Source organism: Atractosteus spatula, chromosome 25 (genome assembly GCF_055471065.1).
Source record: "Atractosteus spatula isolate fAtrSpa1 chromosome 25, fAtrSpa1.hap1, whole genome shotgun sequence".
Taxonomy (NCBI): Eukaryota; Metazoa; Chordata; class Actinopteri; order Semionotiformes; family Lepisosteidae; genus Atractosteus; species Atractosteus spatula.
Window position 1 is genome coordinate 9633287 of NC_142730.1, and position 26502 is coordinate 9659788.

General features: G+C 47.3%; 2 protein-coding genes across 6 annotated transcripts; both read left to right on the top strand.

The window, feature by feature from the left end:
• Nucleotides 1-1629: 1629 nt before the first annotated feature.
• Nucleotides 1630-4746, top strand: LOC148815358 (uncharacterized). Of its 3 annotated transcripts, none has more exons than XM_088905691.1 (4): nucleotides 1967-2029; nucleotides 2935-3045; nucleotides 3657-3788; nucleotides 4228-4619. In XM_088905691.1, exons 1-4 carry the CDS (start codon nucleotides 2008-2010, stop codon nucleotides 4302-4304), a joined length of 342 nt encoding a protein of 113 aa, XP_088761817.1. In that variant the 5' UTR covers nucleotides 1967-2007; the 3' UTR covers nucleotides 4305-4619. The 3 variants fall into 3 exon arrangements, 2 of the variants coding, with proteins under 2 accessions (XP_088761817.1, XP_088761818.1); XM_088905692.1 differs by having other exon boundaries at nucleotides 2935-3035; XR_016086079.1 differs by lacking the exon at nucleotides 3657-3788 and adding an exon at nucleotides 1630-1722 and having other exon boundaries at nucleotides 1951-3045; nucleotides 4228-4746.
• Nucleotides 4747-6121: 1375 nt separating this feature from the next.
• Nucleotides 6122-19567, top strand: LOC148815359 (membrane-spanning 4-domains subfamily A member 5-like). 3 transcript variants are annotated; one of them, XM_088905417.1, is made up of 7 exons: nucleotides 6122-6293; nucleotides 10165-10364; nucleotides 11285-11392; nucleotides 12770-12826; nucleotides 13822-14043; nucleotides 16615-16734; nucleotides 17668-19567. In XM_088905417.1, the coding sequence occupies exons 2-7, from the start codon at nucleotides 10191-10193 to the stop codon at nucleotides 17722-17724; spliced, it is 738 nt and encodes a 245-aa protein (XP_088761543.1). In that variant the 5' UTR covers nucleotides 6122-6293; nucleotides 10165-10190; the 3' UTR covers nucleotides 17725-19567. The 3 variants fall into 3 exon arrangements, with proteins under 3 accessions (XP_088761543.1, XP_088761545.1, XP_088761544.1); XM_088905419.1 differs by having other exon boundaries at nucleotides 13822-13848; XM_088905418.1 differs by having other exon boundaries at nucleotides 6135-6403.
• Nucleotides 19568-26502: the final 6935 nt, after the last annotated feature.

The window sequence follows — 26502 nt, forward strand, 5'->3', positions numbered from 1 at the left end:
TTCTTCCCCAGGGCAGTCCGCATCATAAACAGCTAAATTTAGCACCTGCACTTTAAGGTACTGCACTGTTTGCACTATGTCCTGTCTTGGCTGTGTTATAACGCCTATTGTCTAAATTTGTCATTTGTGCCAATTTTTTTCCTCCACTGTTACTGGGTACAGCTGAACGAGTAGGCATTCCAACACACTTGTTGTATATGGCCAATAAAAAATCTTGAATCTTGAAAGTGATGCCTGCAGGAAAGCTTACTTTGCCTGTTCAGCAGTAGGTTAAACTGGCGAGTTCTGACAGAAATGCTCATTTTATGTGCAGCCGATTTTTGATACTACTCTTCTGGTGAAATGAATGTACTGAAAAGGAAAATTCTCAGAGTTTAGTTGGTTTTAGAAGCGAAGGAAAATTATCACTTTGGAGAAACAAATGTTGCACATCCTGCTGTTAAACCTCCAGCCATTTGGGTTTCAATCAAATGAGGAAAAATACATTTAAACTTCATTTTTTTCATTTCAAATAGAATGTCTTGGACCAGTGGTCATGAAGACAGAAAACAAGTTGTTTCACACAGAAATGGCTCCAGCTGAACTGAGGTGTATCTGACAAGCATTTTCACAGGCAACTGTTTAATTATTATATTAATAACTAGTATAAAATATTCATACAGTAGCATTGTTTTCATTCAGGCCCCGCCCCCTGCTCATCGCGGCTTGTGATTGGCTGAGACGCAGCCTCGAGCGCTCGGCGTCTCCGCCTCCTCCGGCTCCGGCTCGCGGCTGCCCGCTCCGCTGAGGGCGCGAGAGGAGCGCAGCCGTTATTTGTGAGCGGCTGTGTGTCGGAGGAGCGATCGTCTCCCTGCGGCTGATCCCTGTGGAGGCGTGTGGGGCTCCTGAGGCGCGGCTCTCTGCCTCCTGTCACTGCGGAGAAGAGCCGAGGGCAGACCTGCAGCCCCGCTCCGCCGCTATGAGAACCAGCGGGTCTGCAGGACCGTCAGTCTCGGACCTCCTGCGGCCCAGCGACGGGTCTCTGCTGCTCCCGGCCGCAGGGCTTCACACACCGTGGCGCTGCTGCAGGGCGCTGCAAGACGAGCTGCTTCAAGACCAGATGTGTTGTTGCGGACTGTTTAGAGCACAAGGTCTGTGCGTGAGCGAGCGGAGTGAACATGAGGAGGAGCCGGAGAGCAGATCTGCAGGGCGAGTCTAGATCACAGGAGGATTAATGAGCAGGTAGGCCTGTAACCGATGATGGGCCTTTAGGTGTACAGGTTGTGGATTGCGAGGTCCGTTTCTTTTAGAAAATTGATTTTGATTCCTTAAATTGTTGATCCAAACAATCACTAGTAGCACTTTCCCTGTGTCCCTTTGTCCACAAGCTCCAGTGATGTACTGGTGAGGCCCAGTGCAGAAGAGGATTATGGTCTGTGGTGCCCCATGTGATTGTGGAAGGGTGTGAACAAGGTTAATCTGCCAGGAGTAGAGTCCAGGGGAGGTGTTATCCTGCTCTGTCAGATTTTTCTTTGTGATCAGACTACCAAATCCTAATACTAACGTGTTATTGCATACACTGACAGAGTGAGGCCTCTTGATGAAGCAGCAGTGCCTCTCCAGATTGACTCCAACGTGCTCTTCTTTCAGAGTCTGAGTGTGCTTGTGGAGGCAGCAGTGCCGAAGGCCAGACCAGTGCTGGAATCCCAGCTGGAGCAGCTGCTGACCATGGTGCACGCCCAGGTAATGGGGACAGCAGCCTGCTCACCTGCACAGACAGACGTCACAGTAGCCAGTAAATGATTAATGTGTGTTTTGAGGAAGTGCCCACAGTATTAGATATTGCCATGCCCAGTTACTGTCCCAACTGAAAGCACTTCTATATTAATAGTACCCAGTTTGTCAGCACGTGCAGAAGATGTGGCTGGGTTATATAGTAAATGTGCTTTGGAAATCTTTTGTTTCTCTCAGGTTTGTGCTTCTTTCAAATGTCCTGGGAAACCAGAGGAGGAGAGAAGCGCATCCTTAATGCAGACGTTCTGCGTCTTAGGTGAGGGCTAAGGGCTTTGTTTTTATGTGTCAGACATACAAAGATGATTCCTTCAGACCGGGACAAAGACAGCTTGGCGTGAGGGCATTGTCTCCATGAGAGAAATTCCCAGTTCATTAAAGGTGGAAACCTTTTCAATACCAGTGTGACTTGGATCACTAGATGCCACATCCAACAGTCACAAGCCAGGGAGCTCAGTTGTGTCCCTGTGGTAGAGCAGCTTTAGTCAGTGGCTCTACTCTTCTGTGCTCAAGATGTCCAAGATGAACCACTTCACTAAGAATGAAGGCACCGGTCTTTAAAGGGGAACTTTTTATATTTTAGGGTTAGAAGGAATCAACATTGATGAGTTCATTTCAAACCCCAATAAATATAAAATGTATACAGTAACGTGTTATAGCTCCAATTGACATCACAAAATAGATGGCATTTCCAGGTTTGCGCAGCGCCATGCTGGTGATATTGTCTGCGATTCCGGACGAGGCAACAGAACGTCCGGTGAGGTTAAGGGGCCCTGTTATATTGTGAACAGCCAGGCTTGTGAAGACTTTTAAATATTGCTCTTCATTTGGAGACAGTTGTGCCGACCAATACTATTCACTTGCAGATTACGGTGGAACATTTCTGTGGTGAAATGTCTGATGCACAACCTGAACTTAGTCACTTGCACGTTGCATTAATCAGTCATTACAGTGACTAGTGAGCAGGAAGGGCTGCTTCATGCTATGTCACCAGCTGATGAAAAGTTGTTCTGTTTTGATGTGTGTTCTCTGTGCTGGGTGTACAGATGAGATGATGAAGATTATTTGTAGGAAGGGGCTGTAAGTTCTAGGTGCAGGTGGATGGGGAGAGTGTGTGCTGTCCTGAGTGCCATGATTTCCTTCTGCTCTGTTGCTTTTTTGTAGCTGGGGTGTTTCCAGGGAGGGTGCTGGAATTCTCCATGTCCCAGCTGGACAATCTGGAGGAGCATAACCAACTAGGCAGGCTGACCATCCTTGCTAAACTTGTGGGTGAAGGTACTGAGCCACTTTCATTTCTAACGAGGCTTTGACTGTCTTTTCCCGAATGGGAGACTCATCCTTCCTAACAGGAGTGTCTATTTTATTTAGGAACGTTGTTTAGGAACAGCGGAGAATTATTAATCAGAGTTGATAGGGTGTGAGACTGTAGTCCTCCATAGTCATGAGATGAACCCCGATTCCTTGTCACTTCTTCGTCCTCTTGCATCTGCTGCGTCTGGTCAAGCTGCTTGGACCAGGGCTGCACTCACAGGGTTGTGTGTTTTTTCAATGGGGCAGAAGGGCTACCTGGGGCTGGGGAGCACAGTCTTAGCTCTGGAGTACATAGTGAAGAAGTATATATTAAGTATATAAAAATTCCATGTTTTGAATTTTGAAATCCTTTTACATAAGCATTTTCCATCCTTAACTGTGATTAAGGATATGGGAAACTGGGCCAATGGGGGTGATTCCTATCTTGATCCAGTGTGAACTGGGGGAAAAAGTGCATCAGTGAAGCCAGTGATTCAGTATTCAGTGTAGACAGCAGTTAGAGAGCCGTGCACGCTGATACCCAGCAGTGATGTGCAGGCCCGAGCTGAAGTTCTGTGCTGACATCTGCTTGCCAGCTTGGAGCATCTCAGCCACACAGAGGTGGGAGAGAGTGCCTGAGCCTCCTGCAGTCCCTGGGCCCAGTGATCCACCCCCAGCTGCCCAGCGTCTGGGAGCCTCTCATCCCGCCCCTGGCCAGGCTCTCTCAGGTACCCCACAGCACAACAGGACAGATCTGCAAAGAGATATGTCTGAAAGAGCACTCAGCTGCTCCCGAGAGTACACCACGATAAGTACAGAAGTCTGTAGCAAAATTATGTGATTTCTCTCTGGGTGTTTTAGGTGCATTTAGAGGATTAATCAGATTTGGAATCTTTCAGTGTTACATTAGAATCAGTGTCATATCTTCTGCAGAGCACAGGTTTTGTCCTTATGGCAGCATTACCTGAGCAGATCTCCATCCCATTGTCCAGAACTATACAGGATACAGCACATCAGATGGGAGATTTACATTTATCAACACCAGCATGTCCATAATGTCACTCATCGGTGTTTTCTTATGTTCAGTTACAGCTATTCTCCCTCAATAAGCTCTGAGCTGCTACAGCCCCTATCTAAGTGCTGAGTTTTTTGTGTGTTGTGTTTCAGAATTACCCGAGGGAAAGATTCCCCTGAAGCAGTGGCAGGATGGGCTGATTGTGGTATGTAGTGAGAGAGGGGACTGATAACACACACAGTGAGAGGGAGGGGGCACAGACAGGGAAAGTGATCTTTTTCCTCTGTTAGTTAATGTCATGTCATTCAAATGCAGTGACAGCTGCCTTGTGCTTCCTCTCCTGGGTTGCTGTGGATTCAAGAGAATAATCTATCTTGTCTTGTTTTGGATAATTTGCAAAATATTATTGTTAAACATTTAAAGGTAAATGTTAAATTTAGAGATTTTGATATTATTTTATATTTTGTTACACCTGATTTGGAAAAGTTTTTTTAATTTAAATTCCAGTAATTTAAAGAATCAAAAGGCAAGACATACAATGGAAATATGTAAAAAGCATAATTGTTATTGTGAATTCCTCTGGCTGTGAAGTGTGTCTATTTCTGTATCTCTTTTAATATTTTGTCTCCTTTTTTGTATTTCTGATGTTTAAATAAAATCTTTAAAAAAAACATTCCTGGCTCCTGCTCGGCTCTGAAATGCGCTTCCCTGTAGCTTCCTGTAGTGTAGTGGTGTTTCTCTGTGCATCCTGAAGCAGCGCACCGGGAGCAGCAGAGACCCGTCGCTGGGCCGCAGGAGGTCCGAGACTGACGGTCCTGCAGACCCGCTGGTTCAGCTGGTGCCATTTCTGTGTGAAACAGCTGGTTTCCAGCTCCTCCTGTCTGAACACTTTTAGACTGAAGACAGGAAAGCGCTTCATACACTTCAGTGTTGGTTCAGCACCATTCATACATTCTGGAATGAAAACCAGCTTCTGTACACGTTGTGTAATTTATTTAAACACAAATGTGTGTGTGGAGGAGAGAGAGAGGTGTGCTGTCCGGTCCAGAGTGAGCTGGGGCGCCCAGGTGTCTCTGCAGTGGCTGGGGAGGGGCGCCATCGTCATTCATACAGTCTGGAATGAAAACCAGCTTCTGTTGAAGCTGGGAAAAGTGTTCCCGCAGTCCTGCGGTCTGTGTGATTGTCGCCCTCCTGGTGGTCTCCCTCACCAGTGTCCTGTTCAGTGGGGAGGAACAGTCCAGCCTAGGACTTACCTTCTACAGTCCGTCTTAATGATCAGCTTCACAGACATGAAGACACGCTTTGTACTCTTCTGATCAGCCTTCATACATACAAACCACTTAGGTCCTTGATATATGCACACGTCTTTGCTTGAAATTCACTTCCTGATGCAGAGGGAGGAATATTAATTCTAATTTATTAGTCATATACAATTTCTTGCATTAGGAATTTGTCTTTTTGCATTCTCCAACTTGCACTCCATGAGACATTCGCATGCAGAGAAGCTGGGGGTCAGCCATTTATACTGCACCCCTGGAGTAGTTGGGGTGAAGGGCCTTGCTCAGGGGCCCAACAGAGTAGGATTCCTCTGCCGGCCATGGGATTCAAACCGGCAACCTTGTAGCCACAGGCGCAGATCCTGAGCCACAGAGCCATCCTGAGCTCCACTCTTATTGGGCACCGATTCGTCACTCGTTCTGTAATTTGTGTTGTATAGAATTGCCACAGCAAGGGCTAGGCTTCTAAAATCATGACTTTTCCATTTTCAAAACGTCATTACTGGCAGCTTTAAAGCACTGAAGACTGGAATGAAGGGAGAACTGCAAGTTGCCTGTCTATTTCCGTCAGGCACTGTACACAATCCAAACATTTTACCTCCCAGAATTAAAAACAAAGGACATGTCAGTGAATTGATTTTCTTTTTGCGGTGGGGGGTGTTAATAAGGACAGCTCACTTTTTTATGTGCGGGAGGAAAGTCCCAGTCATCGTCGCCAGACCGCTGCGGGGAAGGAAGGAGTTAAAGGTGAACTGTGAAGTTCAGCCCAGCCCCGCCTCAGCGGAGCGGCCTGGTAGCCGTGCATCTGTAAACCGCGGACATCTCGCGTAGCAGCGCCCGTCCGCAGCCCGCTGCCCGGATACAGAGCGGAGACAGGCCAGTACTGCGTGCGAGTGACTGCTGAGGACACTGCAAACATTATCATTATTATTATAGTTCAGGTGGGTAGCTGCGTCAGCATGCGTAGTCTGCAAAGGAACAAGTAACAGGTTTATTCCCTGCTGGAAAGAGAAGAGAGAAAACAACGTGTCGGCTGTGAAGCCTTCTTCAGGTGTGAGGAAGAATAATCATCATCTTTGTTGTTGTTGTTATTATTATTATTATTATTATAGAATGCCTATTTACGGATCACAATGTTAACGTTTTTTATTTTTTTCCCAGCTGTGAATACTGTAGGAAGAAGTCGTATGGTTTAACACTGGTTCCCCGATACACTTCTACCCGCCCATTTATAGCGATCTGTGTTGGGGGGGGAACCTCCGTTTAGCTCACCCGACTTACCGGGAGCCTCTCCCCGTTAGCCGGTGGAGCAGAGCAGGACAACGGGACTGTTCAGTTCGACTGTGGCGCTGTGTGCCTCTGTTTTACCGCACAAGCATTTTTTAATGACTTTCCTCGCTGCCAATCGTTTTAACAGTCGCCTGAAGTGAATTCAAGCGACGTTTTAGACAATTCCGCGTATCCTGCTCTCGTTCACATGCTCCAGGGAAGTTCCTCTGGTCAATTTTAGCTGCGCTTGTTTTTACGTTCAGCATCTGCGTTACCGCTGGCGTTTCGCTTGTAACCGCAGAGCCCCCTGTGTTGCAATCCGTCGATGTAGCCAGACGCCCAGCTGTGAGAGTAATGATCAGACAGAGAACTGAGGAGCTGGTTGCGCTGAGATACGGGACTGCTAGGAGTTTTCAGACGTTTAGACGCACAGCATGGCCACCCTGAGTAGCGTTCGCATATCCCACCCTTCTACATGTTTAACGGCTGCATGTTTTATACAGTGTAAGCCAAAGTGAATTTGTGTGCAGACATCAGAAAGTACGACCTGCGTGGTGAAAGCTAGCCGGGCAGTCTTCCTCCGAACTAGGGGGTTCTGATAAGCAGACGCCTTTCTTACTCTCACATTTGGAATGGTTATCAGCCCACTCGGAAATCCGTAGATGTGCTTTCGTGGGACTAACTTTAGATTTCTGTGGGTATAAAGCGCCGCGGTGCAGTTTTCACCCCTGTGGAATAAGGAGAGGGTGGGAAGTGGGAGATGGCTGCTGTGTGCTCTTCGGCAGGAGAGTATGAGCCCCTCCCCCAGGAGAACACGCAGACGCAAAGTGATTCTTTCAGTAAGATAAGGGAAGTTATAAATGTGTTCGTTCCACTACTAGCTTACTGAGCTGAAGATGTCATCCTGCTGTTTCCTGATGGGGAGTTTCCCAGTGAGATTACCGCATGCCTGGGTCATTTGGTTACACGCACCCACAGCTCTTTGTGTAAAAAGGCGCTTCCTGTTTTTGTAGTTGGCTGGTGACATGCCCTGGTCTCAAACCCGTGACAGCTGTGTGATGACGCTGGCGCACTCGGCAAACACGACGCCTCCGATCTCCCATTTTAAGAGGACTGTCCATGTCTTTCATCCCCCCTCTGGGACCCTAAATCTAACACGTTGGTTCCCTTCGAGGAAAGTCTGTGAAGTCGTCCTCGGTTGCTTTTGCAGTTGGTTCTGCTAACAACTAGCCAAAGCTGGTGATATTCCCAGCTATTCCCTGGAGTAACACTCCCTGGGAGTGTCTTATACACTTTAGCTTAACTCTTCAATCATCTGTCTCTTCTGCAGCAGCACTGAAGAATTCAGCTCCAGCACATTATTCACTGAAAGCATCATTAATGCACTAAAACTCAGCTTCACCCCTGACACACAGTTCTCAAACTTCACTTCAATAAACACTGTAACATCTTTCTCACTCTTCACCAAGCGCCGGGTCGTTGGCAATGCCGAATTCTCCTGGTCACGAACTCTGGCGGCTGATCCTGTTTGGCCAGGCACTCGAGGGACTCGCGCCCCCGATACGGCGGCAGCCGGTTCGCCGTCTTCTCTCCCATCTCGCGCTCGGAGACCGCCGGTCTCTCTGCCGATGTTGAGACAAAGGGAGTGTACAGGACTCAACCACAGCTAGACTCCTCTTTCTGGTCTACGGGAGGAAAGTACCCAACACCAGACCCCCTTCTGTTCCTCCACAGCACGCCTCTACCTCCCTGAGTCTGACAAATAATGGAGCCAATGGCCATCTATTCAGCTACTGTGACAACCCTCAAAAAGTGACATAAGCTGTATTTTCTCAGGTACCCTTAACCTTGTCCTTAGAATGTCACAGGCTTGTAGGACAGCTCATTCCATTACCTCCACCACACACACACACACACACACACACACACACACACACACACAGTACTGCTCGTGTTCGCCCTTTTATTGAAAGATATAGACAGATTCAGCCTAGTGGGCTTCTTCAGAATAAACATTGAAACAGAAATCTGATGGCACATGTAGAAGCCAAGGGTAAGGACATTCAAAACCGAAGAAACTCTTTACACAAAAGGTGTTGGGCGTCTGGATCAAGCTACCCAGCCACGTTTTTAACGTGTTACCCTTGCATCTTTCAAGGAAGGGCTGGATGAGATCCCCTGATCGATGAGTTAGTCGTTGTGAACTCTGGACTTTGCAGGCTACTTGCGATCTTGCAGCGGCGTCAGCTGAGAGATGAGTCTCTCCTCCAATCAGGGCTCTCCCGTAGGGTGTGGCTCTGCTGTGTGTGCTGCAGGGGTCGCCCTGGGGACGCGCTTGACAAACCACATCTTGGAGACACGGTCCCCAACCTGCGTGTGTTGATGAGAGGCTTAAGAGCACTGCTGTTCCAAATTCAAGGGGTGTGAAATGATACTCCCAGCTGTCAGAGTGCATCTGGATCTTACCTACAGTATCTGTTATTTCAGGCGGGTCTTTGAGTTGAGAGTTTCTGGGAATTTATAAGTAATGTGATCCTGGACTTGACCATGCAGTTTAGACGCACGGTTTCTCATTGATGACGTCTAGCTTGCTGTGAATCTCCACAAGGTGCGAACTCTGTGAGTGGGTCTAATTGCAGCTTATAACAAGAGGCTTTTTAACATAAAGCTTCAATGAGATGCTTGTCTTCATTCGTTGGATTAACCCTTGTGGAAAGATGCCCCACTGGGTTCTGTTTTACAAAAGCCAAACCCGGGACACTGTGGGCAAGGGCTGGTATTTGGTCTTGAAAATGTGTTGAATTGGCTCTCCTCTAATTTCAGTCAATGGTCTCCCATTTTGCGAATGTGCCCATTCGAGCATTTCATGTTGCATTTCTGGAAAATAATTGTTTAAAAACAAACAAACATCCCCCAACGTTCAAGAAACAGTGTTCAGAAATGGGGAATATAGTGCACCCAGGGTTGTGTGGCTACAGGGGTGTAGCCTGCATGAAATGTATTCATTTTTTCATGTTTGCTCTAGTTTCAGCTGAACCTCTGAAGGGAAAAAAAATATCAAAACCCCGTTCTTTCTTCAGTTTTGTCCTGTGAGCTGAGCTATATTTCCAGGTGTAAACTGAGGAGTGTAGATTCGAAACCTTACAGGGAAATCACCTTGGGCGAGTCTTAAGTAAAGCCCAGTAAAAGCCCAGCGCTGTTAATAATTCATAATTGCTTACACTTATATAGCGCTTTTCTGGACACTCCAATCAAAGTGCTTTACAGGTAATGGGGATCCCCTCCACCACCACCAGTGTGCAGCCCCACCTGGATGATGCGACGGCAGCCATAGTGCACCAGAACGCTCCCCACACACCAGCTCTCAGTGGGGAGGAGAGTAGAGTGTTGAAGCCAGTTCATAGATGGGGATTATTAGGAGGCCATGATTGGTAAGGGCCAAGGGGAAATTTGGCCAGGACACCTGTTGTCTGGCTCTGTCAAGCACTAGCTAGTCTAAAGAAGATGGTAGATAATCCGATGGCTGTGATGATCTCTTTCCAGGCCCCCGAGCGAGCGGCGCTGGCAGCATGTCCGTGTCCATGACCAGGGGCGAGGGGGTGACGGTGTTCACCCTGACCTCGGACACCAGCAGCAACTGGCCCCTGGTTTGCCAGCTCCTGCGGCAGCTGTGCTGCAGCCCGGTGTGCGTGGTGTCCCATCAGCTGAAGCAGCTCTTCACCGGCACACAGACAGCACTGGGGGTGAGCGAGCATGGCGCTCAGCACTGGGGGTGACCTTCACGAGCTGTTTACATCTGGATTTGGATCGATTCGTGGTATTTGAAACAGCTCAGTAGGGTTACTAATGATAATTGCTAGGCCTTTTGGATCCCCAGTGGATCTCTTACTTGGGAATCTTGCTGAATAAAGAGGAGGCTTGTCCGTATTTCCCCTACGCCTCTTAGGGCTTGACTGATTTGTCCCCTGATGACCTCACTGACCTGATATCTCTCTACACACCTGTACGTTAAGGGTGCCAGACAGTGCAGGAGGTTTTACTTTAGGGCTTTTAATAGGTCTTTCAACAAAGAGGACTCTTGAACAGCCTATCCCAGACCGCTACTAAAACCTCACACCTCAGCAATCAGTTAAATAATCAGACCCTTCATAATGTTTAATTTTAACTTTTTATTTTCATACATTTAGTAATTATTTCCTAAACATATTGGAGGTCTGCCTTTAATCTGTTATGTTCCAGAAGTAACTTAAGGTCTCCAACCCTCCCAATTCCTAGCCCTCACTTCTTTATCTCCACTATGTGAAGTCTAACCGTAATCCACTAATAGAATTAACATGCACCCAGTGAGATTATTTTCAATCGTCTCCTGAGGCTGCATGGTGTAGTGGTTAGCATTGGTAAGCACTGGGTTCAGTTCCTGTCTGTGTGGGGTTTGTATGTACTCCCCTTGCTTTCCAGAATAGGTGATCCTCAGCTGGAAGAAACAGAAATAGAAACAGATACAGGCCTCCTATGATGCCCTCTAGTGTCAGTTTTATGGTCTGTGCTGTCTCTTCATAGAGTTGGCCTGCGACAGAATATCCTAACATCTGTGTCATCTGCTTGTTAGAAAATCTATTTGTTCGAATTTCTCCTTCACAAACTTGTGGTTTCTTTATTTCAGACCATGCAGATTATAGTGGGGCTGTTCAACATCGCATTTGGTGTGATCCTTCAACGGACTTCATACTTCATAATGAACTCAGAGGCACCCTTTTGGCTGGGAGGTCTAGTAAGTCTCCAGAGCTTAGAACAACAGTCCTTTTTTCTCAGTGAAAACTGAGAACTTTGAGTCTCCTGCTGAAGTGAAATGTTGCTTCTCACCTCAGGGTTAATCAAAAACGGAACTCGGAGTAGCAGAGACCACTTCCAAGAACATACAGTAGTTTTCACAGAAGAGAGGTTGTAGTCAGATCTGTAGCATTGAATAATGCCTGGTTTTGTTCCATGTTCATCCATCCAGTCCTAAGAGTCATGGCTGAAAAACAGCATGCAGAAAGTTGAATTTCAGAAGTATACGCTTCCTCAGTGCTGGTTGAGTTTGGGCCATTACTAGCCCACTGTGACTGAGATTCCCCAAGGGAGGATGGGATTAGTCAGACGGGCGCTTGCAGGATCGCAGGGCTGTTGGTGAGAGACGCTGAACCTCCTGCGTGAGTGTCATGATCGTCATCCCTCCTCTAGGGGGCGCTCCGACCCTTTTTGTGTTTTAGTTTCAGTATCACGTACGCCACATCACTCTGCAACTCCCAGCTGGCAGCCCCACTGAAGCTCAGCAGGTGTGAGCCTGGTCAGTACCTGGATGGGAGACCTCCTGGGAAAAACTAAGGTTGTTGCTGGAAGAGGTGTTAGTGGGGCCAGCAGGGGGTGCTCACCCTGCAGTCCATGTGGGTCCTAATGCCCCAGTATAGTGACGGGGACCCTATACTGTAAACAGGCGCCGTCCTTTGGACGAGACGTAAAACTGAGGTCCTGACTCTCTGTGGTCATTAAAAATCCCAGGGTGTTTCTTGAAAAGAGTAGGGGTGTAACCCCGGCGTCCTGGCCAAATTTCCCATTGGCCCTTACCAATCATGGCCTCCCTGGTTTCACCTTATATTATTTAAACCTTGTGCCTCTGAAGCTCGGGGCTCTGCATTGGAAGACGGACGCCCAGAGGCCTGCCTAGCACCGAGTTGCCCCACGTCCGCGGCTTGAGGGCACTGCCTTGTCCCTGTTCCTGTTCCTGTTTTTATTCATCTCTTGTTCTTGTTCTCTTCTTCCATTCCTCACCGTGTTTTCCCTGTAGCCCTTCTCCAGTCACTTCCAGATTATACCGTCTGCACAGGGTCCCAGATACGCACTACACGGGAGTCAGGACCGGCTCCCGTTACAGTGAGGGGCTTGGAGGAGTCTGCCCACACTTCCTCAGCCTCCCCTGCTTGACAATTTTCACATCTTTGACAAAAAGAACAGCGAGACGTGTTTACTCCTCTGTCTAGAGAAAGGGATAGCACATAGATCTTGTTATACCCTTCACAGCTGTTCCACAGAGTCCATTTTGTCGTTTCTCCCGGAATAATAAGTATAAAGTTAGAGAGTGACGAGTTACTGTGCTCTTATCTCCCAGTTCATCGCCGCTGGTGTGATGTGCATCCTTGGCGAGATGTTCCCCAGTCCCTGCTTGGTAAGTCGCCTGTTACTCCCTTGAGGTGAGGTGTCGGTGTTGGGCGGGTCACCCCTGATGGAGCTGGGAGACTGAGCGCTTGGCTCGGGGGAACGTGGCCCTGATGATGAGCCGTCTCTGGACCCGATGGGGAGGTGTGGGCTGGGTGCTCCTGAGAACTGGGGGCTGTGGTGCCTCTCTGCCCTTTGCCTTGAAATGCTTGTGATCATGTGTTTTCTCTTATGGGAAACATGCACATTGGATTTCACCCAGGTTACTGCTATTATGTACAGTATTGTGTGTCGATTGATGGTAAAAAAGAATCAATTCAATTTGAAATAAGTCTACAGCACAACAAAGTGTGGAAAAAGTAGAGGGGTCTGAATACTTTCTGAAGGCACTGTAATCCGCTTCTGTCTTTTCCTTGATTGCCACCAGGCTTGACTTTCAACAGGTAGAATCAATTCAATTCACTTTATTTTCATATAGCGCCTTTCACAACACGTTTGCCCCAAGGCGCTTGACAATACAATTGACGATTCACGTTGTCAATACAGAACAGAAGACCAGAAGACAACGGAGGAGAGGACCCAAAAACTCCTTAGTAAGGAGGAAAAAAACCTCTAGTGGTCCAAGGTCAACTGGCTGTCCAGCACCTTTGGGCATGCTAACATTATATAATTAAAAAAAGGAAACGATTAGGGCATTAATCCATCCAGCCATCATGTCTTCTGTGTGCAGATCTCTGTAGACCAGTAAATTGCTCCTAAACGATAGCTATATCCACCATGTCCCCCTTGGATCCATGGCAGTGATGCAGGATCCAACTCGGATGGAACCCAGCCCGGGCGCCATCCGGACACGTGGGGAGGAGATCCCCTCGTGATCTGTGACCAAGTTCTCCATGATAATGTGAATTTTGCCTTGTGCCAACAGTCCATCGGGGAATGAAATGTTAATCAAAACGTTGAATCGGTAGCCATTAAACCAAGGATCTTTCTGCTTCTGCCCTGCAGGTGTTTCTCACCATCTGTATGAACCTGGTGAGCTCTGGGCTGGGACTCACAGCCATTGTGTTGTACTCGGTGGATATGGCCCAGCTCACGTACAACTCCTTGATGTACTATTGCTCAGATGATGAGTACAGGTCTTGGACAACAGTCCCTCCTGACCCGGAGAAACAGCGCATCATGCAGCACAACTTAGCTGAGTGCAGGAACAGCCTCCGGGTCCTGGTGGTAGGTCTCCTTCATTACTTACAGTAGGCGGAAGGTGGGGGGAAATATAGCCGCGCCGGTCCCAGGCTGTGGTGAGGTGGGCAACACCGCACCCAAAAAAACAAGGGAAGAAGAGCTCAAAAAGTAAAACCAACACTCAGTAAGGAACAGGGCAAGCACTGAAATAAGTAAACAAGCACACAAAGGTAGAGAAGAAAAGCAAACTGGCATAAAGAAACTACGAGGTAGCTAAGCTAATGAGCCCTGAGTGAAGGTCGCAGGAACTAGTTACGGGAAATGAAACTAATAAAGAAAGGATAATGAAATAATAGATGAATTGGCCGCCCACTGTGAAGGTCTGCCTGAGCGTGTTCTGACGTCTCCGGGAGGTGTGCTGTCCCACGAGTGCCTGCGGGATCGATTACCGTGAGGTTGAACTAGTCCGATACCAGGGACACGATTGACATCGGTTACGCAAAAGACAATAAAATCTCTCAGTCATTTCCATCATGTGAGATTGGTGCCTACAATGGAGCTTACTTGCACTTGGGAGTTCGCAATGTCCAGTTTTCATCATCACAATGTTGCCAGTGTCGCCAGATGATCTGTGGCACGCGGTGTCGCATCAGCAACATGTACACAACTCTCGGTTACTCAGTCCACACTACGCTATGAATCTGAGCAAGGTATTGCACGAAACAGTTGTGAAATTAAGTGATGCCAGCAGCCATGTCACCCTGCAGCTTACAATTGGCAACCCACTGAAGCTAAGCAAACCTCCTGGGAAAAACTAGGGCTTCTGCTGGAAGAGGTGTTAGTGGGGCCAGCAGGGGGCACTCACCCTGTGGTCCATGTGGGTCCTAATGCCCCAGTATAGTGACGGGGACCCTATACTGTAAACAGGCGCCATCCTTTGGACGAGACGTAAAACTGAGGTCCTGACTCTCTGTGGTCATTAAAAATCCCAGGGCGTTTCTTGAAAAGAGCAGGGGTGTAACCCCGGTGTCCTGGCTAAATTTCCCATTGGCCCTTACCAATCATAATAATCCCCATCTATGAATTGGCTTCATTACTTTGTTCTCCTCCCCCCCTCCGACGGCAGGCGGAGCGACGCCAGTTGGAGTATTCTCGGTCGCAGTTAATGGCAAGGTCAGCTCAAAGATTTGGTTCAAACCACCAAATGGAGACGGGCGTGCCGCCAAGCGGACCCTGCTGATGTGGGATTAACGCTAGGATGAGAGAGAGTTGTGATATTAAGTACAACGCGTTGTGAGGCAATTAGGAGAAGTCAAGATTTCATTGTCTTCCTGGTCTGAGATCACCCCCGGACATCATTGTGCCAAGTGACTTTGTCAGTTCCTCCGGAACAACAGGGTGCAGAGCTGTGAGTTAAACTGTGACCCGTTTGGTTAGGGGATATTCTTTCTAATTTAATTTAGTTGACATTTTTTTTCCCCAGCTATAGCCAGGTCACATCTTTACCGGGCTTAAGACTTTAAAAAAGCCTTCACATACTGTATACTACTTGATTCATACCTTTAAAAAGTTGGGGGGGCAAGGTCAATATCCCAATAAAGGAAAACATTCTTTATTTTGTTGATAATGATGATTCTTTGTCTGCTCTTGTTCAGCTCATGCTTCTTCTCGTTGGCTAATTGCAGGGAACAATTTCATTCAGAGGACTGCACTACCTCGTACTTTCTTCTGTTTTGTGTTGACCCGCTGCCAGGACTGCACACGGTGCTCCAGCTATTGTACGTGTATAAATTAGCGCTGCATAAAAAACAGGAAGGTGCAACTACACAAGAGCTAAAGGATGAGCTCCACAGCAGAGCATGGGTATGCCCTCCCTCGCTGTTCTCCCTCCACCTGCAGAGCTGTGAGAGACAGAGTTGAACTCTGCCTGTTGAACTGTTTGCCCTCCCTCACTGCTCTCCAGCGGAGCTTGTTGCAATTTCAGTGGCCAGTGACACTTCCTCTGTGGTTTTGCTGGCGAGGGTGAAGGATTCGATGCCGGGCCCTCCTGCCTTCTGAGGTGGTAGTTAGTTGCGCAGTTAGTCGGGTTCAGACTCACTTTAACCAGATGAATGAAACCAGAGTTTGCCTTCGTGAAAGTGGAGCAAGCCTGAAGCCAGTTAGAACATTTGATTCAATCGGGCTGACTTGAGAAAGTCTTGGACTAGCTAAACCTGCTTCGTGAAACGGAGACATGTTAAACTGTCTCAGTCTTAGCTGATCAGCTCAGCAAACGGCTCCATCGATACACTAAGAGCTCAGCAGGAATGAAAGCCTGTGACCAGGGTCCCCAGTCCTGTGTGTCCGCAGGATTTCAGTCCAGCTGGACTTTCAGTGACCTCAATTAACTCATTATTGACTTAATTGGACCAGTTTTACAGCTTCTTCCAGCTCATCAGGAGCTGCTGCTTCGAAGACCCCTGGAAACCTCACCGACGCCCTGGGTATCCAGGAGCAGGACTGGGGCTGAGCTACAGCAGGGCTCACCAGAAGCAGGCCTGGAGAGCCTCACCTGCAGCTCACAGTGTGTGAGGCTGGCCTCAGCTTCACTCACGGTCTCCTTCGCTTTGTCTCCAGATGCTTGCGCAGGGACTGGATATCGGTCTGATAGTGTTTGCGGTTCTCCAGCTGTGTGTGGCCCTCAGCGCGTCTGTTCTGGGCATCAAGGCATTGTGCAAGACCAAGGGAAAGGCAAAGGTAAGGAATGAGACCAGTAAAAGAGAAAAGGAATGCACACCCAAAAAATACTGAGGTACTTCCAGGAAAAATCGCGAAATCAACTGCGCACATACAGTCATCTCCAAAATAATGTCATTATTAGCACTGGTCAATGATTTGACAGAAGCCTTCTTCAGGAAATACTGTACATCTTTGGCTGGGCAACAGTCTTATACAAGCCTGTATTCTTTAGTTGTTTATTATTTAACTGTTGGTTTGAGAGGAGGCCCTTGGTCTTGGAATCAATGCATCTGTTTCGCCATACACATACTTAATTATCTGGAGACCTATATGTATCAGAAAATGCATGTTTTTCCTAAATGTTCAGCTTCTTGGGAGTGGTCTTCCATGTCTATGGCCAAAAAAGAAAATTAAACTGAACATCAGGAACTAGAAGGATTTCATGCAGCATGACAGCAGTCAAGATCTCCCTCTCTCCTGTTGCTCTGACTCCTAATTCTCTGTGATGTCACTTCCTGAAAGCTACACAAGCCATAGAGCACCTCTCTTGCTCACATTCGACTTTCTGCCTCCCTTCTCCACCCCATCTCCGCCTGACCAGTTGCCCCTTGGTTAACCTCTCTCTGTAGGGGGTCTGACTTCCTCATCCTACAGGTGTTCACCCCCCCCCGTCCAGCAGGTTCAGGGAAAACTTCACGTATGTCCATGAACGTTGCTATACACATTTTCTCAGGGCATGATGTTGTGTTGTAATGTTGTTTCTCTACGTACCTAATCCTTTGCCTCCCAGATGGGCTGAAGAGCAGGACTCTAGTTGATTCTAAGCGCTAAGGGGCAGAAGGAGAAGAAGAGAGGCCCTGCAGATCTGTGGGACAGCAGCTGCCTGGCCTCTGGGGTGCAGGTATGGACCTTGTCATTGTTTTTTTCATCTGCACTGCTACTGTTTTGCAGCCAGAGCCTGAGCCTGACACCAGCATTCCCCTCCTGGAAGAGGGCCCAGTGGCGTGATGAAAGAGGACCTCACTGTCACACGAGGATCAAGCCGATCAGATTGTCTACGAGCAATCAATTTCTTTGTCAAATACAGCCTTTTTAATTTCATGCTCCTATCCCGATTTAGTGCCTTAGGATGTGAAAAGATTTAAGACTTAAGCAGTGCAGGATTCAGGCAATTGAAATTTCTCTAAAAATGTTTTAGCTCTTGTGACTACCTGGGGGGATGGGAAGGGCTATTAATCAGCTCCCCCTGTGTTCTGCGACCACATTGCTGTTAATATCTAGCCCACCTTGAGAAAACCAACACACAGACAAAGTAAAAAAAATAAACAGGGAGGATACAGCTCAAGGGTGGTGCAGTGGTCAGCACTGCTGTCTCGCAGCCTGGGGTGCTGACTGCACGGAGAGTGTTTGTGTGAGTTTCCTCCAGGTGCTCCAGTTTCCTCCCATAGTCCTAAGACTATACTGGTAGGGTCATTGACTTCTGCGAAACCTGGCTCTGGTTTGTGTGTCTGTGTGTCTGCCCTGCACTGTACAAGTGTCCCATCCAGGATGTATCCCACCTTGTGGCTGTTGCTTGCTGGGATAGGCTCCGGCTCCCCTGTGACCCTGAGCTGGATCAAGGGGTTAGAAAGTGGAGGAAGGAAACATCTCAAGAGAGGCTCCAGGAAAAGTTGTGTTGAGCCGTCTGTCCCAAATGAAAACCTGTTCAGAACAGGAAGGTCTTTATTATATGTTTTATTAAAATATTATACTGTATATTCTGTTAAGAAGGGACCTAACATAACTTCAGCCAATGATCCTGATTTCACATGAAGTAGATTACTAGTACAGTTCTGCTCAGATGCAATTCTAGTTAGAAAGCAGTTGTTGCAGCTTTCTTTGTTTTATGGGAAGAAGAGAGAAGATTTCAGCCTGAAGGAAAGGTTGAATGTCCTGTGCTGTTAGCACACCACCTATTTTGGTTTTCTTAAAATGGGAATAAAAGGTTCAGTTAACATTTCATAGGGAAAACACGAGAGCAGACTTAATGAAGAGAGGAGTTCCACCTCTTCTAAAACTTTCAGTAGACTAAGGCTTGAAGAGCAAAGCACTCAGATAGGTAGAAGTTATTCAGAACGCAGGTTTTTCTTATGCAATGAAATTAAAGGAATACTTTGTCAACTTGTGTATAGCTTTGGTTTTCCCAAGTGTGTTGCTTATTTGTAGCGAGTTTTAGTCAAAGGCAATTGTCTTGTAGTCTGACTCTTCAAGCGTCACATCTTCTCTAGTAATTAGTAGTTTTTCTGACCGCTAACCAGCTGATCCTGTTTTGCCAGGGCCTCTGCTCTTTAAACCACGACTTGCGCCCCTGACACAGCAGCAACTGGTCTCTCATCATGCACTCTGCTCATGTTAACACAGAGGCAATGTTCAAGATTCAGCCTGCATCACCCAGACTCTCTTCCCTGGTCTGTGAGAGGAAGGTACTCTGCTCCACTGAGAGCAAAGTCCAACTCTCATCAGACCCCAGTGGCTCCCATCAGCCCTGGTTCAGCTGACCCACTGTGGTCCTCTACAGTAAACTTTAACCCCATCGCCCCTGACAAACAATCGCCTGTCTGGAGTTCCTATACAGACTGAAACCCTTTTCCTCCGCACTGTATTTACAAGCTCTAATTACTCAGTTATACCAGGTGTGCCTCACTCCACAGGTGTTTTACATTAACATTTTGTTTAATTAACAGGTGGAAAGGCAGAAAGTCTTGCATTATGTATTGGATATTAGCATTTTGCAACTGCATCAGAATGTAGTCATGCTTTTTCACATGTTTTTTTTACCACTGTAACGCTCAATAAAGAGATGATGCACTGAGCTGGTGTGATCTTCAGGGATGTAACGAAGTACTAAGCAGACACACTACTGTGACTGAACACATTTTTAGATGGCCAGCGGATCCCTTATTTGTTCAGCCTTATAAACTAAATATTACTTTTAACATGATTCAGTTTTGCATTTTATATGGCACTATTTGGAAAAGGGAATTATTTCCTTCTCAGGATGTGAAATTCTACTTGGTTGACTGTGAACACAATCTTCAAGTAATTTGACTGCTGTTCTGTGATTCCACCTTTTTCTTAATGGCACGCAAACCCACATTCTACTGGTTTAAAGCTTTATTTAAGCATAAAACACAACAATAGCATTTACAGTGCTTTGCATGTTAAAGATCTACCTTAACACTTACAAGCCTGGTCCTTGCCTGGCACACTAAAGCAAATTTAACTGTGGAATAAGATTTATGTTTCATACTTAAACATTACATTGGTATATTTAAAGTCTGACAGTGGTAAGACTGTCTGTTAGTCCAACTTTGCTCAAGTTGATTATCACAAGGTAATTGATTTCAGTTTAAAATTTCCAAACACTGCATTACAGTGTTATTTCCACCTGTGTCGATTCTTCAGAAATTCATCACCTTCCAAGAGCTGTTTGGTCAGGAGTAAGAATCAGTCATTTGAGGACAGTCTGCCTTAAGTGCTGATGTATTTTGTAAAGAATCTCCTTGAAGTTGGATAGTGTTGAACCTGTGATCAAAACAAGTGGTGCATAAGCAGTAATTAGTACGGGTAATTTAGAACTCAATTGTAATGAAAAACATTTTGCTTTTTTGATAGACCTTTTGTCACAGATGAATAATGTTTATGACATGTCTGTGTGGTACCCGATGGTACAGTAGCTTTCTGTTAGGCAAATTCTGCTTGCTTCTACCTGCCATGAGTACTAGATTTGTGATGAAGAGGCGAACTAGAATTTTTTTATTTAGTCTTGCCCTACGTCGTGTCACAGAGTAAATGGACCGCACAGCTCTGCGTATCACTGAGGTAAATACGAACAGAAAATTCAATCTCGTCGAGAAGCCAGGCATTGTAAGCATTCGGGTATCCGCTAGGGGGCGACAGGCGACCACCTGAGTAAAAGACCGTCTAGTGACGCTGACGGCTGACACCAGCGAAGAGAAACGAGATGCGCAGAGCAGAGAATCTGCATTTTGACGGCGATTGTATTTGACAAGAGTGTTCTGGTCAGAGAATGATGAACCTTGAGCTAGGTCAGTCTGTATTATGCAAGCGTAGGACGGCTCCACCATAAGCCTCCTTCTTTTGAAAAGGATAACAATAAATTCGAAAATGATCATCTGCCAGTGGCACCGGACTGAAAGGTGTTATTTTTTAATCCACAACTCCCTGGTTCGCCAGAAAAAAAGACTTGAATGAGTTCATCCCAAATTACGCAGAGATTGAACCAAACGTGCAATCCGGTATCGCTTTGATGTGTGAAAGTATTTGTGTTTGTGTGAAATCTGTATTTTTATTAGGCCGGGGCTGCGCGGAGCCGCAGACTCGGACAGTGACGCGGCGCCTCTTGCCACAGCACCTTTCACGCCCCGACACCCCGGCTTGTCCGTCCCTGAACCACCTGAAACCGGCGCTCGGTCTGCTCGCAACCCTCCTGTGCCTCAGCGGCTGCTCGGTTGGCAGCCGAGAAGACGAAAACTCGCAAGAAAAAACCCAACACGGGTTCAGTCGGTTCCACATTCCTGTCCATTTGCACGTTATAATTAAGTCGACGCGGTTAGTAGTTCGGGAAAATCCAGTCTGACCGGAAAAGGCACGCAAGGGGAAAAAAAAAGGCATCGCAGTATCCATAGAAGCTAGCCACTTTCACGCATAAAACAGTAGTGACGGAATATAACATTTACTTGACTTTATTGCTGATAGCATGATAATAATAATAATTGCTTACACTTATATAGCGCTTTTCTGGACACTCCACTCAAAGCGCTTTACGGGTAATGAGGACTCCCCTCCACCACCTCCAATATGCAGCCCCACCTGGATCTGTGTAAATGCATGAGTTAGCAATACATTTTATTGATATTTGGACTGCACATATACAGTACGCCCGATTGCCTTAACATTATGCGCAGGCTCGTACAACATAAACTTATAAAACAACCCCAGAGAGCCGTTGAAAACAGAGGAAAATGTGTAGAATACTACACTTTATACGCTGTGTGTAACATTTGTAATGCAGTGCACAAATTCGACCTCTCCTGAACACCGCGCATTCATTCACTAACCACCCCGCAGGGGAGAGGGCAGAAAGCCCCTTGATTAAATGGTCACACGGTGCGCTGTTCATCTTCTTCTTCAATCGCCGTCACTCATCCTGCGATCTCCACACCTCACAACCCTAGAAACCGCATTCCAACACACCCGCGCTGTGAAAGAGAAGACAATCCGCATTTTTAGTATTTTAGCTGTTTTTTTTGTTACTTAGAAGTGGAAACCGTATTTCCAGGGAACGCGATGTCGACCGTGTCGACTGTGGAACTGACCGTGCTCGTGTGTGGGTTTAAAATGGATTGTATTGGGCAGCACGGTGGCGCTGTCTGCGCGGAGTGATGTGTTAGACCACTCCAAGGCGATGTAACGCCATGTGTCAAACATTTAACAGATAAATACAGCCAATCATACATGTACAGTAGGTCATCGTTAAACATTCTTCTCTGTACACGTCTTTAAAAAAACCCAAAACGAAACCGAGCATCAGTTTTATTAATGCATTAGCTATTTTTCTTCAGTAGGTTACTCGTTTGGCAAGGGGAGTCTTAACACGGTGAACTGTTCAAAGCTGGTCACATTCCTGGCTTGAGATCAGATGATATGAAGAGCTCACACGCCGTTCCTGAACGACTTTATAACTCCTGAAGTTCAGGACGGTCCTCATGCGGACCGGTTTGCCCAGACGTCACCAGCCAGGCCTCTGCGGACGGAAAACCAGTTGATTCCGAGCTTGTTCGATATTCCGCCAACCCCTCCGGTGTCTGTTCGCCCTGTCGAGTGCTGCTTTATCCGAATGGACGGCTAAGCAAGCTGGCGAAAGGCGATGTATAGTTTAGGGTGCAGAAGCTGTTGGAAACAATGCAGGAACAGCTTCAACAAATCTCTGAACAATCATTAAAGTAAGCAATTAGCCCTGGAGACGTACGATAGAGCTCGGATTGAAAACATATATATTGTAACGCAACGGGGGTTCAGGCGGGCGCCCTTGCCGCATTAGGTCGGCCCCGCACCGTAAGGGGCTCGAACCCGGGACTCCCGCGTCACTCAGCGGGGACCCAGCCCGGTGAGCCAAAGAGAGACCTCTTCACAGCCTAGGGGCTGTGGTCCTGCTATCACAGGGAAGGGCGGCGACGTCACCGCTCTGGTAAGCCGGCTCTTACACACCCTGATGGCCGTATGCGTTACAATATATTATGCTACTGTATATCTTTTTTAAGCCATGCAGTGATTTTAAACGCGATATTGAGGAGTGTTTCTCAATACGTTGCGACAATATTGTGGTAGCAACAGAGGTGCAGGATCACGGATATATATATATACTGTATACATCTTTATCAAGCTGTAATGAAGTGCTCGATTAAAGAAGAATGCGCTTTAAACTGAAGCACGTACAGGTGAAGAACAATAAAACGATGCTATCTTCATTTCAACCCGTAGAGGGGTGGTTTGAAATGGCAGGGTTGTACTTCAAAATTTCACATTTCCAATCGCCCCCTCCCCTCACACACCCAGAAGCACGCTGTAGTCTCACAAAGCGCTTGGACTGTGGTCCACAGTATGTCAAACACTTCCAGGATTTGCAGGTGTCGTATCCCATTCGATACTGATGGAAATCTGTGTCCGACACAGTGGGCTCCGGGCTCAGCGTCACTCAAGCGGACAGTAAACTTACATTCCAGGCTGTAGCTCTGTACTTCGCATGTGGGAGTTTCTCTTTCTGCTGATAATTAGTGGCTCTGACTACACGGAGCGTTGTGTGTTTTCGGGGGAAAAAGGCAGGATCTCTAAGGTCAGAAACGGGATGATACTGCAAAGCCGCAAATCAAAAATGTCCGACAGAAGACACACTAATCCAGCTCTTTCCACATTTGAATCCACCCTCGGTACACATGATCCCACTGTCACGATGTCCCGCGGGGTTGGCTGGAAAAGGGCGTTGTTGTGTTACTTTTTAAATATATCTCAAGTGTTGTCATAAGGAGGCCTCAGTGACTGCTTTATTTTCAGACATACGACAAAGAGGTCCCCGCGGCCACACCAATACCGGAACCAGACCTCGAACAATCGCTCTCCGTGGACGTTTCCCACGGAGCCGGGCAGGGCCGAGGGGCGTGAGAACCAAGTCACGTCACCCGGACCTGCCACGTCAGCGAAGATCGGCAGAGCTCGGGAGTCCGGGTAGAAATAAAGGGATGTCAGACAAGCTAAAAAAAAACAGGTCTGTCGCACTTCCTGTAATTTCCTTTTGAGCAGAAGTCTTTTTTTTTCTTCACAAAACATGTGTTGTTTTTTCATTTGAACTTCGGGCTTCAGTGCCTGCTGCGTCCAAAGTGTCCAAACGGCTGCCGGGAACACGCAAGCTCAAATATCCCTCCCTCGTGGTGTTGACCCAAGTCACGGCTTGCCCACACAAAGTGTACCTTTAATTCAACCAGCGGGCGCTTCAACGCGTGTCCTCCAAAAATTCCTGCTTTTGAAGGTCATACCTATAAAAAGCCCCTCTTACCAAGATAAGGGAGGGAATTTAGTTTTCAAATAAATCGTCTGAAACAAATGGTTCTCAGTTGCTCCTTGAAGGAATGTGAGGATCCCAACCTAAGATGCATCTAAGACATTTTATTGTGCTATTAATAATTAAAATTAATAATAATAATTGCTTACACTTATATAGCACTTTTCTGGACACTCCACTCAAAGCACTTTACAGGTAATGGGGATCCCCTCCACCACCACCAGTGTGCAGCCCCACCTGGATCTGTGTAAATGTGCGCCAGAACACTCACCCCACATCAGCTTTCAGTGGGGAGGAGCGCAGAGTAATGAAGCCAATTTACAGAGGGGGATTGTTAGGAGGCCATGATTGGTAAGGGCCAATGGGAAATTTGGCCAGGATGCTGGGGTTACACCCCTACTCTTTTCGTGAAACACCCTGGCATTTTTAATGACCACAGAGAGTCAGGACCTCAGTTTTACATCTCATCCGAAGGACGGCGCCTATTTACAGTATAGTGTCCCTGTCACTATACTGGGGCATTAGGACCCACATGGACTGCAGGGTGAGTACCCCCTGCTGGCCCCACTAACACCTCTTCCAGCAGCAGCCTTAGTTTTTCTCAGGAGGTCTCCCATCCAGGTACTGACCAGGCTCACAGCTGCTGAGCTTCAGTGGGGCTGCCAGCTGGGAGTTGCAGGGTGAGATGGCTGCTGGCAAACGTGACCTGATTCGCACGTGACCTGTCCAGAGGCGAACTGGACTGGGGCTGTACTGTAGACGCAGTGCTGAAGGTAATGCGTTTACTGCCAGGCTGGCCTGACTCTGTGAGGGTCAGAGTCACAGTGAGGAGCTGCCGTTTGTATGGGATGCGGAGGAGTTTCGGTATCCCGTCGCCAAAATCAGAAGGTGGACGACAGAATGCGATCTAAGATGGAGGGCTTGTTTAATTGGACCGTGTTCGCCATTTCCCGGTCCTGGCAGCTGTGGTTCGTGCCGAGTCTCGCCAGTTTCTGGAGACCTGGAGCAAATTGTTTTTGATGAGCAAATCATTTGTTCAACGCAAGGATCTAGTGATCAAAGGGAATGAAAGTATGGAAAACCCTCCTGCTTTCTTAAACCAGAAAGAGCCCCCCTTAAAAATGAAAAAATATTCTGGGAAAAGATATGGCAGTGTGCGGGCCAGCTCCACCAGACTCTGTAACAGCTTCTTCCCGCAGGCTGTCAGGCTGCTCAACACCCTGGAATCTACTTGCACCCACTCCAGTCCCAGAAACAGGGTTTAAATCCCCCCAGTGTGTTGTGTATATTGTATTATGTATTGCCTTGTCATTTGCACTATCTGCACTTTGCACTATGTGTATCCCGTCTACAATGTCTATGTCCGTGTCCTGTCTGTATTTGCACTGTGGCCCAGGAGGAACGATATTTCATTCCACTGTATACTTGTATGTGGCTGGAATGACAAATAAACATGAACTTGAACTTAAACTATTTACTTTTCAAAAGGATTTTATTTTGGCTCCGGATAGTCTCCCTGTGACCCTGATTTGGAAGAAGATTAAGAGGAGGGATGGAGGGATGTATAAGGATGGGTAAGGATCAGAAATATGGAGAAATGTGGTATGCTCCACGATTCCTGAGGCCTATAAAGTAGTAGCAGACCTGGCCTGTTCCTCAGTGTGCCGTGCTATGGGAAATAAAGCTGATGCTACCAAAAGGTATGCCCTTGCATGCAGAGCTGCTCTGAGTGCTACGGGTAGCGTGTCTGCTCCGTCACTTCTGTACATGCAGGGCAGGGCTGGACACACTGGGGCAATTTCCTTTCGACCACTCAAGCTAGTGACCAGCCCTGATTGAACCTGCAACAATTGCTTTCATCAAATCTTGTCTTTTCGAATTGAAGAGTTATGGAAGAGCCTTGGAGATGCAGTTACTGCTGGACAGTGGACCAGCCTGGTGGCACTCTGACCAGATGCATTCCAGTGAGCAGTGCATATAAATGTAACATTTTCCCCCTTTCCTTTCAAAACAGTGCTTTTAAAAACGAACCCAAACAGCACAGCTGTTTCATGCATGGCTGATCATGCACTACCTGGTCTCCTACAGCCAGAGACATTACTGTTGTACATCAAGGGCAGGACAGTGGTGTTTGATGCCCTGGGCCCTGCCTTGCCAGGTGATGTACT

Excerpts from the sequence above, each read along its gene's own strand:
- LOC148815358 (XM_088905691.1), top strand. The coding sequence starts at position 2,008 with ATGCAGACGTTCTGCGTCTTAG. Across the intron at positions 2,030-2,934 it reads GCAGACGTTCTGCGTCTTAG|CTGGGGTGTTTCCAGGGAGG; the intron begins GTGAGGGCTAAG and ends GCTTTTTTGTAG. Across the intron at positions 3,046-3,656 it reads TGCTAAACTTGTGGGTGAAG|CTTGGAGCATCTCAGCCACA; the intron begins GTACTGAGCCAC and ends TCTGCTTGCCAG.
- LOC148815359 (XM_088905417.1), top strand. The coding sequence starts at position 10,191 with ATGTCCGTGTCCATGACCAGGGGCGAGGGGGTGACGGTGTTCACCCTG. Across the intron at positions 11,393-12,769 it reads CCTTTTGGCTGGGAGGTCTA|TTCATCGCCGCTGGTGTGAT; the intron begins GTAAGTCTCCAG and ends CTTATCTCCCAG. Across the intron at positions 14,044-16,614 it reads ACAGCCTCCGGGTCCTGGTG|ATGCTTGCGCAGGGACTGGA; the intron begins GTAGGTCTCCTT and ends CTTTGTCTCCAG.